General features: G+C 38.3%; 1 protein-coding gene across 1 annotated transcript in view; it reads left to right on the top strand.

Moving 5' to 3' along the window:
- Positions 1 to 637: 637 nt before the first annotated feature.
- The window catches only part of LOC104277544 (cadherin-13-like), a gene marked incomplete at its 3' end in the record, with an annotated part of 221,606 nt that continues 210,567 nt past the window's right edge, over positions 638 to 11,676 (top strand). Inside the window, exons 1-2 of the mRNA XM_009874208.1 lie at positions 638 to 662; positions 8,801 to 9,009. Of these exons, the coding sequence (XP_009872510.1) occupies positions 638 to 662; positions 8,801 to 9,009 (234 nt within the window). The remainder of the gene's footprint in view (positions 663 to 8,800; positions 9,010 to 11,676) is intronic.

Below are 11,676 nucleotides of genomic sequence, written 5' to 3'. Positions count from 1 at the left end.
TCTCAGACTCAGCCAATGAAGATTTTGTAAGAATCTAAAGTTAATTTTACTGTATGTTCTCCTGTGGCTCTTAGCAAAATATATGTAAATCTGTTGAAATGGAATAATAGTGATCATTTGCATTGCAATGGGAAATGCTTTCGCTGGAACTAACAAAGTTTAAAAGAGTCTTTTTTACATATTGCTTCTGAGTTTGGGGTCATTTGTGCTGTTCAGATTGCATGCAGTGTTAATAGTGAAACAGAGGTTTCACTATTAACAATAGTTTCCACTGAGGCGACAGTGTCTTTGAGACTGTAGCTCCCCAAGCATAGTGCCAGTTTAAGTGTCCTCTGCATTTACAAAGAGACAACAGCTCCATTTCAGCTGTACTCTGTTGTGCTCAGAAGATAAGTTACTGTGATATATATTTTTGTATTTTTCTTCAGACACGCTCACTGATATTGAAATAGTAATTTTTCTCTAGGGCTCAGAGCAGAAGCTATGGTATTGCCATGCCCTGTAATGCAGCCTCTGACCCAGGAGATCAGTCAGTAACATGTCTATGTTATAATGAATGAGTCAAGATAGCTTCGAGCTGAGTACAGCTCATTAAATCTCCTTCCACTTGATTAGGTTTTTTGCCTTAAATAAGACGATGGGCAGAAAAATGATGTTTCAAGGTATGTAACGTGAGCAGGTGAAGTCTGCTGGGGGCAGGAGGGAATGCCTGCAGTTTTGATTGTAGTGTGTGTATTTTCCCATAATTTCAAGCAGCCAGAAGCTGCTGATGGAGCTCTGTTGGTAGAATAAATTTGCTGAAGAACACGAGATGCTGTTGAGGGATCTTCCTTTCTAGATTGTTAAATTGTTGGCATTTTTTCCAGGTCTGCTAGGGCTGTTCATGGTAGGAGAGGAACCAATGTGATTCTTTCAGTGAAAGTGTCACTCCTTGTATTGGCTGTGGCTGGTTTTTGGGTGAAATCTCCTCATCTTTTTCAATCCATGGGAGAGTTATCTCCTGTCTGTGATATGTTCTTGCTTTGCGTTTTGACAGAACAGAAAGAAACTGTGACTATTAATAGGTACCATTTATAATGTGGGAAGGGTATTCTCTGAAGGGCAGGTACATACACCCTAGTGCCTGCTGGATGAACTGTCAGCCTGATTTTTGCATTTTAATCAGGCTATGCACAAATCTGGTCATTACACGTGAATTGCATGGGCATATTTGCCAGTTTAAGTAATCAATTTCTTTTTTTAGACATTGTAATTGTGTGCAAGGATAAAGTCTGTTGTTTAGTACCTTGGTCTTCCAAAGAAGTCACATATAGGTGTATATTTGTTTGTATCCAGCAATTTTTGTTATATTTTGATGAACATTGTACTGTTGCTCATGTTTCCTCAGTTTTTTACTGTCTGGATTCTAAATAAGTCATCACTATAATTTACTTCAGGGGCACATAAAGAAATTATATAGATACTAGAGAATCATAAACATGCAGTGGGAGATAATAACCTGCTATTGCTTGTGGACTTTTTTTAAAAAAAATCATTCTGTAGTCGTTCTGCTGCAGAGCTAGAATTCAGCATTAAACTGTTCAAAAAACCGTCGGAAAGGATTTTCGTAAAATGAATTTTGTTCATCTTCTTAAATGTTCAGTAAGATAATTTTGTAGAAATTTTACTTGTAGCTTTTCCAAGCCACTATTCCATTATTTCTAGAGCACTTTTAGATATGAAATACTGATAACCTCATATCTTGAGGATCACCCTGTCTGACTTCACTCTTGCCAGTGTCTTGTCTGGACTTTAGTCTGTACCCAGAAGTGTCATAGGGTAGCATTGTTCTCTTTCCATTCTTTTTCTGTCTCTGTTCACATATTTGTGCAGAAAAACAGCAGAAATAAACACGCTATGGGCTCTCTGCCAGAACCCATGTTCCAGAGATGATTTTGAAGGCATCTCAAAGGAGGGAAGAGAAACTGTTTCTCCTAATTGACAATATTGTTGACTTGAAAAGCAGGATTTTTCTTTCTCGGCTGCCTTTGTCAGTAACTGTTGTAATAGCTTCCTCTTTTGTTTCTGGATGGATTTAGGTTGTCCAGATGTTTTGGTCCTGGGTAGATTTTATTCTCTTCACACTGAGAGGATAATTCACCTCTTGAAAACTCATAACACTTTGCATTTCTATTAGTTTGTGTTGGGCTGCTGTGTTACACCCTGTACCAGAGTCAGGCATTCAACAATGTGACAAATTGTCACGTGGTGGAGTTTTACCATCTCCTTAGTTACTTGTCTGCTGTTTTCAGTCTCTGTCAATGTTTATTGCTAACATGAGCTTTGCTCGATCACGGTACTTTACAAATTTTTATGGACAGCAACAGCATTCGGAAGCATTTCTGTTTGCTTCAACCATCACTTCACTGTTTTTGTAGTTAATGAAGCCCAGCTTTGCCAGTTTCTGTCTAACTTCTTTATTTCGCTAATATTGTTGACCAGGAAGCCCTTTTTAGCAGAGCTGAAGGCTTCCTGCTGGGCTGGGAAGTTAAGTTGCCTTTGTGCAGCTGTAATGTACTTTTCTTGAAACTCCAGACCTCTCACAGGTACAGCTACTGACTTGTGGTTTGAGTGTGATCCAAAGTTACTTGTTAAAAATGATAAGAAAAAAATACACAGAGTAATATTTGCTTGATGCTATAATCCCTACTGATTTGAACAAGGCTGGGCTGTATTTAAAAAAGGTTCCTAACCTTCACTGATAGAGTAATTAAATCTCTGTGTTTGTGTGTTTGGTGTGTGTTTCAAATGTGAAATTTCCTCACTGAGGAGACATTTTGTTGCTAGATATCATTAGCTAACGTAAAAATACAAATACCTGTACATAAAAACATACAGACTAAGGTTTTGTGTGCTTATAGATAAGTAGGTGTATTTAGTTATTTAGAATGCCTCTGTAGAGATTTCATCAGAGAGAAAATTATAGATTCTGTGTTTCTGTTCAAAACAAATTAAACTTCTGAGACTTAAACTCAGAAAAAAAATTACTTTGGAATAGGAATATATCAGACCAATATATGCTTTTGAATGTAAGAAATCTGTTTCAGCTAATTTTATTTTTATATAGTTTTCAAGAAATCCAACTGCTAGCCTTCAATGTTTAAAAATGATATGCTTTAAAACCTCTGTGGTTAATTATCATAAATATCACAGTTGTGTAGAAACTTCACATATGCAGTATGTCATGACAGTAAGAATGGGATGCTCTGAAATGATGAATCCCAGGAACTTGAAATATCTTCCTGAGACTTATAGAGAGTAATATTTCCCACCACAACCTCAGTTTCCTGTCGTTACAGTAAAGGACTTGGGATCTTGCACGTGAATCCTTTTTCCAGCAGGTCCTTTGGTAATAATAAGCTCAAAGTCAGCAATTAAAGCCTTGGGATGCATGCAGGTATTACTAATTATGAATCTTGCTTAGTGGACAAAAATACTCTGTACAATTCATATGTGAATCAGCTTCTTCACAGAAAGGCGTAGAAGTCTAACATAGGAAGCTGAGAAATGAACAGAGGGCGATGAGTGACATGCATGTTGTTTTTTGTTGGGAGATGGTTGGCAGTGTTTTCATTTTGCCTGCATGGGAGTTCTGGAGACTGTCTCATACCATGTGGCATATTAAGCACAATAAAGATGTTCATTTGGCAGCTGGAGCATGACTAGGAACATCAAAAGAGTCATATATGCATCAATAAATGAAGAACTCTGTTTCCATGTAAATAAATATTAGATCACTGTTTTAATTGCCTGTTGAGTTCTTGACAATGAGACACAATCACTAGTCATGTCTGGTGTAGCAATTTTAGCTTAGGGCTATAGCTGAACAGTTACTGTTGTTAATTTTTTGCACTTCTGGAGCACCTTGAGCACCGAACATGAACCATTTTTTTTGCAAGTGCTGTACAGACACAGAGCAGACAATTGTTCTTTCCTATAAAGAGCTTGCAGTCTAAACTCCTTAAACTCTAATACAAAGTGAGTGTGCGGGAGGACATGGGAGGTTGTAGTGTGTGTGACCACTTGTCAGCTGCCGTTCATGCAGTATGTTCATGTGAATAATGCCAGTTATCCGTCTCATGGCTTTCCTTACATTTCATTTCTGCCACAAATGCATGAAAATTATAAACATCATCATACATTGTAAAGGTCATACACCATCACAGTTGCCAAGCAGCGAAGTCTTATATATTGGGACACCACCTTTTCATTTTAGGCAGATTGTGCTGGACAATTTGATCTCTTCTCCCCATGAACTATGGCAGAGTTGATAGCGCATGGTCAATTCAGCCAACTGACACAGATTAAGCTAGTGACTTTTTTTTTTTATCTTGGGACTGTTTAAATGCTAATCTGAAAAGTTCTTATTAGCAGAACTCTTTATAATGGGATATTTTATTTCTAAAAAGAGATATCCATACGTCCTTCTTGAAATCTGGCACTTTTGATCATTTAGATAGTTTCTCAGTGGAACAGTCGAGCTGTTTCTTGTGTGTGCTTGTTCGTCTTGTACTCAGAAGTTCTTAGTCCTCTCTAAATTTCCTTCAGTCTTGGGAGAGAGCTCAGTGTCCAGGACTCAGCTAGATGAATAAACTGTGTAGTAAACCACAGTGGTTAGTTCACTGCATTTTTGTAGTTTTTCTTTTCTCTAATGACCCCCACATATACAGACATAATGTAGACCTCAAAAGAAAGGAACATTAATTTAATCTAGAACGTTTTTTTGTGTAGAAAAGACTTTAAGGTGCCACCTAGTCTAGCTTCATTGTCTGAAGCAGGATCAGGTACTAAGATTGGTCTTGTGTGATTTTGGATTAAGCTGGCATTTGATTTAACCTCATGTTAAAACCCTGCAGTGGTTACCTCTTTCTAATGGTTAACTGGACAGCTTTCTTCAATATCTGTCTGAACCTTCCCACAGCTGATGTTCAGTAAACCCTGTCTAGTTTCTTGTTACACAGGTTAGCACTTGCAGGACATGAGGAGCCATTACTTAAACACTATAGTTTTTACTCCTGAGCACCTGGCAAGGTGTGAAAGTGTGGTCAGTGCCAGGGCCAGCCCTTTAGCTATATAGCTGCTACTGGAGCCTGCTACAGGCAGCTCAAATGCTGTAAATTTTGCATACCTACATTGTCTTTTCCCCAGAAGACAACTGATTTTAAGTAAGAAAATGTTCGCAGTGAGGGGCATTGTGGGAATGACTAGGAATGCAATGCAATCTTGTGTAATGTTCCCTGGTCATCCCAGTCCAGGAGACATCATCATTCTGAGAAAGTTCACATTTGACTCTGACTTCAGACTGGGGAATTTATCTAAGTCTACAAGTCTCTTCACCTTTCTTAACAATTGGCTTCAGTTTCATCTCTGTCGGCCCTTGGTCTGAATAATCTTCAAAGTTCTCTAGCCTTATGATCACTTCATCTTCTTCTACACACTTCTAATTTCTCTCCTACATATCAGTACTTCTCAGAGCCTTTTCATTTTCTCTCCCTCCCCTTGCTATTAACCTCATCAAATACTCTTGTTTCTGTGGTAGAGTTGGGAATTGAAAGCATCAGTGCTTTTGGATGAGATCTGGTAAGAAAACAGTTTCCCACTTTCAAAAACTCTCCGTCTGCTCTTGTTGGAAAAAGTTTCAGGGTTTCATAAAGCGAGGTCAATAGATGAACAAAATATGAAAGGTCTAAAAATGTCAAGTTCATAACTCCAAGGGAATATAGAATATAGATCCAAGTACTTCTCCTTATTCCATGTGTTGAATCTGCACGTGGTCTTTGAATTTCTGAAATGCACACAGATGGCAGCAGTGCAGGAAACTCAAGGTTTGCGAATGTTGAGCAGCAAGGTGAGAGAAGTGCACTCCCAGCCAGCTTCACCCCTCTTTTTGAAGTACAACACGGCCTGGCCTCTTCTTGAATGTGACCTGTAGTGTTTGGCTGGGTGATGCTATAGCTCTGAACTATGACACTTTTTTAAAAGTATTACTTTGTCACAGTTTTGTTAGAATGTCTTTTTTTTCCTTTTCTTTTCTTTTCTTTTTTTTTTTTTTTTACTTTCTACTCCTGACATAATTAATTTCTCAGAGACTGGTGCCAAATTTTTCCAGATGTAAGTTATTAATAGACAGTAAATCACCATTAGTTTTTGACTGAGAAGTGCATATTTATTCAATATAACAAGGTGCCTTCCTAAGACCCTGTTTTGTTGTTTTGTATTTGTTTGTTTTTTAAGGGAGGAAAAGAGTAAAAGTAAGAATCTACTCGTAATTCATCAAGGCTCTAAACTATACAGCAATTAGTATAGAGAATTTCAACTTCCCACATTTGTGGTGACAGGAAAATTTTGTCTTCTTTTGTGGGTTGGTAGCTCTAGGAGATTGCAGTGAATCTGTTAAAATGCCTGCCATATCACCAACATAAATTGCAATGGGTGGTTTTACACCAGGGACGCCTTGCTAACAGAGAGCCTTCCATCAAAATCCTGCTGTGAGCACAAGACCCTTTCTGCGAGCAGTTCCCGGCCTCGGAGGGCAGCCTGGATGCCAGCACAGGCTGAGCACTGTGAAATTGTTTTAAATTGCCCAAGTTCTGTGGTTTTCCTCACCCTGCTTCTCCTGCAGCGCGAGACTTTTCAAGCAGGGGTCTGCGACGTGACAGACCACGATAGGTTTGTCTGGAGGGACTGGAGTATCCAAGGCAAAAGAGCTTTTTGTTTCTTTTTTTATTTATAATCCCTCTCACTTTCAATGAAATTCAATGAAATAGCAAATGGGCTCATGAAATTCTGTTTCTTTACCCCACTGTGAATCCAAGGATAGTTCTCTTGCCCTCAAGTAAAACAGAGGAAACAGCTGAGCCCGTCAGCAGCTGGTGGTGCCTTGTGGAAATGTGTTTAAGAATGGGGCAAAAGGCTCCTGGAGGTGAGGGGAGAAAAGTGTGACAGAGTGGTGTGAGCCCTGGGGTAGGAGGAAGAGGAGGACAAGGAGGAGGATGAAGGGCTGCAGCTTTAATTTGGTATTATTCTCACCATCCAAAACTATTTTAACTGGCAATTAACTAAATTAATTTTCCCCAAGTTGATTCTGTTTGGCCTGTGATGATGATTGATAAATGATCACACTGTCTTTACCCTGACCCATGAGATTTTTCATCTTCTTTTCTCTTGTTATCCCACTGAGGTGAAGGGACTGAGAGAGGAAGGAAGGTGAGGGATGACTGGGTGGGCATCTGGGTGCAGCCCAAGGCCAGCCCACCACTGTCAACTGGGTAAATGGTGTCCCACATCTCATGTTCTGTGCCTTATCCTGAAGTCTGGGCATTTTAGATTTTTGCATTCGGTTAATTTGAATTTAATTATTCTCATCAATATTCATCATAAAATGAAGTTGTATTCAAATTCTGGAACCAGCAACAGTTCTTCTTCACTGTGGTGGTTCTGCTTTGGAATCCAATCACAGTAAATACCTGGAGAGGAAGGATCTCCATGAGGTCCTCTAGCAGCCCTGTCTTCAAGGTGGTACGCCTGGAAACAGATGCAAAATTTGATGAAGAGGATTTCTGTGTTGTGTGGCCAGCTACTGTGAGATCCTGTCTGTTCTTCAAGACTAGTTGTAGAGATCACGTAGTCAAGAAAAGTTTAGGTATTGGCCAGATTGGGAGAAAATCTGGGATTTTTTTTTTTCTTTAAAAACAATGACCCGATAGAAGAAGTCTATACGGTGAATTTAAACAGTTATGCAAAGGGCTTTATTTTCGGTAAAACTCCATTGTCTTTGAACTCGTGTAGTCTGTATCCCTGTCTGTATTAATTTCTGGAAGTGTAAACCAATTTTTAAAGATCTAATCAAAATGAAATCAAAAATCAAAATAGCAAGAGCATAGAGGTAGGTGAAAAGTCTACAGCAGCAGAAATTTAAGGAACAGGTTGAGAATACACAACAGATTGTCTGCAAAAAACCACACTTTATGTGTAAATTGTTCAGAGATGCCAAACCCTGAAAAGTTTACTTAGCAGTTACAAGTTTGATGTGAAGGCCTCTTAATCATATAGCTGATGGTTACATCACAAATATTTTTTCAGTATTTTGTGCAAAGTGAATCTACTGGACTCAGAAAAGGAACTTGAGGCAAAATCTGAAACCTTTTTATTGAGATATTTTTCTCTTTGTGCCAGCCTTCCTAAATATTTTAAATCTTCCATGTAAAGTGAAACAGGATTATTGACAGTTACTGTTTAATTAAAGGTTCTTATAATCCTTAGCTATATTGGTAGTGCACGATACCATAGTCCTTGTAGTTAGTAAGAAATGTTAGTAGACTATGAGGCTGAATAAACAACCAATTCCAAGCATAAAATTTTATTGGATATCTGAAACTACTTTGCCAACAGAAAAGCCTTTAGAAATACTGGGTTACGATGAGGAGGGTGACAAGGACTCTGCTGCTGCTGTCCAATTTTTAGAACTAGGTGTACATTTGATTTGAGCGATCACAAAATTATCATGTCCAAAGTGTTTTATCTCTTACCTCCTCAATTAGCATGGCCTAAATCTTTTCATCCTTCAAAAAGTGCACATTTGTAAGATTTGTGTATGAATTATAGTCACACAAATATAAAGCTTCTTTTAAAGTTTTTGCTCTTAGATTGGGAAACATTTCTTCCTGAGACCTCTAGACAAGCTGGTAACATAAAGATGTTTGAAGTCTATCAAAGTGCATACTTATAATTGTGCTTTTTCTTTTTTCTTTTTCCCTCCCAGTGGAATTTGATGACTGCAAGGGGAATAACAAATTGAACTTCGAAGTTTCTAACCCAGACTTTATGGTGGAACGTGACGGGTCTTTAGTTGCACTAAAGAATATATCAGAAGCTGGCAGAGCCTTTTTTGTACATGCGCGGTCTGAGCATGCTGAGGATATGGCAGAAATATTGATTGTTGAAGCAAAAGAAAAACATGGTGCATTAAAGGTAAGATAAACACAAAGGACCACAAGAAAGTTCCTAGAAAATGCTGCTAGATATTTATATGTGCCATCTAGGACTGTAAGAAGTTTTAATGTTAGTGGTTATCAAAATCAAACTTCAGATATTGCTCTAACTGTTTAGCTCTTACTTTAACTTAAAATACAATTTTAGAGGTTTTGAAAGATGTATTATGTCTTCAGGTATAAATGCTAAACATTCATAAAGAATTGATTTAAATAAAAGATGCCAAGTATCAAAATTGGCTGGTTCTTCTGGTGTGCATTATGGCAGATAATGACAGTTTAGCCATAACTGAAAATGGAAGATCATACTCTAAATGTGCCACTTAGAATTTACAGAACCTTCATGTTTGCTCCAGGTCTGTGGGAAACGAATTCTATGCTGTGGAATTTAAATTTTCATATAGGTCTACTTCTCTGATACTGTTATGTGTTAAACTATATAAACATCTGCACACAAATAGCAACATTTTTGTTCCACTCTATCCACTGAATAACAGTTCTTTTGCACTTCTGAATTTCAGTGTAATACTAACCTCATACTATGAAGAAGAAGTGCTTCACAAATTGATTGAATTGTTCACTTCAAAGCCATGAAAGTAACAAAAGGAAATGTGAGATAGCCTTCACTTCAGTGTCATGGCATTTAGGAGAGAGGCAGGCTAGACAGTGGCTCACTAAACAATTAAGCCTGGTATATTTGCAGACCTATAATTTCAAGAAAGGGTAAAGAAGCCATGATAAAAAATGACTGATCTGTTGACTTATTTTGGCATTAAGTAGCTTAAAGTAACTTAAGTTTTCCATTAAAAAGAAAAAAAAAAACTTTGGAAGAAAGGTTGAACAAATTTCTCCAAGTCCATGGCTGAGGAAAGGTTTTGATGTGCGCTTTAAGCATCATGCAGTGTGAATATAGATTGCCAGCAGTAGAGAAAGTACCAGAATGTGTAACTGCAGGCAGCTGATCAGAGCACTTAAACAGAATTTAATTTTATTTAAATATGCTGTTTCTTCACCAAGTTAAGTTTTAACAAGGTCGTACTTGAGAGAGTCTCTCACATGGTGGAGCTGTATGTGGATTTAGGACCGCAGACTGCCAAATTCAGAGTAGGAAAGCTACGCTTGCAGAAGTGGGGCACTTGGCTGTCCTGTGTCTCCAAGTAGCAAGGCATGCTCCTTCTGGTGCATTTGCAAGAACGTTCACATGATTTTGTTTTCACTCCAGGTTTTGAAATCTTAGGAACAGTTTAAAAATGGGGATTGTCATTCCAGTTAGAAGTTCCTGAAACCACAGAGGAGTTGAGACATCTCTGACAGGAAGTCTGGAGTTAAAGTTCAGGGGATTGGTTTATGACTCTTTGAGAATCATATTCTGAAATTTTATTCTGGTTTTCTTGGAGAAGGCAGCTCTTTGGTGTTTTTGAGATATTCTGTGGAAGTTACAATCCAGGGAAAATATACAACAGATGTGTATGTGCACACACTATGACGTAGCTGTGTCAGTGACCTTTTCTCTTTATGCCCTATTTGGGTTCTAGGTAGTGTTCCCTCAGAATGTTCCAGCAATATTAATTAATGCCTAATGCTGAAATCTATTACCAGACTCCATTGAAAAGCCAAATCTAATTTGGCCACACTCCTGGATTCTGTTCCAACCACTTTGTGTTGCATTGAAGAGAGAAATCCAGCCTAAATCTGGCATATTCTGCCACTTGCCAGTCTTGCCTCATAGATGACTCCTCAAAGAAGTATCACAGCATATTCTCCACCTACATTCATCACTTCTTTATGGATTTTGATATTCAACTTATAGCCCGATTACTACCCTTTTAGCATCCTTGGTGTCTACAGTGCTGTTGAGAGTTACGTGATGCATTAATATGTCCTGGAAAATCCATCTAGTGAGGATCATCCCCTACTTCAAGGGCATTTAAAAGACCTTTGGGGCTGGCTGTCCTACTCTGGCCTCAGCAAGTACTCTGAAACTGTTCAGAGTCAATATTTTTAACCAACTGTTTCAGCTATTGTTTGCATATTTTAAACACAACACAGTCTTGTCTTTCTGTTTGTCATAGTTGAGAAAGATATAAAGATTGTAGTTTCCTTTCTGAAGTGATTTTATGATACATTTGAACTTAATCCTGTACTTTTGCAGTCTAAATGTGTCAGCATGGAAATGGCAGAACTGCTCCATCTGTTTATGCAGGGAGTCTTGGCTAAGAAATGCTCAGATGGAGCCTCAGTAATTCAGCATAATTCTGTAGGTTAAGATGAACACATGCTAGAGCACTGCTTAGTGTTCAGTACTTAGAGCACAGTACCTTGTTTAATTAGGAGATAAGTGGTTCTTAAGTATTTCCCCACTGCCAGCAACTGCCGTTTCTTTTTTGAAAGCATGTGACCTACATCTGTGAAATCCCATTGTTAATGTTTCTAATTGCAGATTCTCAACATGTTTGGAAATGACTGACAACCATGATCTCTAATGTGCTGACTGGCAGTCTGAACCTAGCAAGAGAGTGCATAATTCCTAAAACTTCGATTGCTATCAACCAACAGACAAATAATTGAAAATATTCAGAGGTGCAATCTGGAGTGTGCAGAAAAGCTTTTGGTATTCTAGTGGTGGAGAGGTGTGGCTCTTTCCTGC

Source organism: Apaloderma vittatum, unplaced genomic scaffold (genome assembly GCF_000703405.1).
Source record: "Apaloderma vittatum isolate BGI_N311 unplaced genomic scaffold, ASM70340v1 scaffold1568, whole genome shotgun sequence".
Classification (NCBI taxonomy): Eukaryota; Metazoa; Chordata; class Aves; order Trogoniformes; family Trogonidae; genus Apaloderma; species Apaloderma vittatum.
The sequence above is the reverse complement of the archived record's forward strand: the minus strand, read 5'-3'. Positions and strand labels throughout refer to the sequence as shown.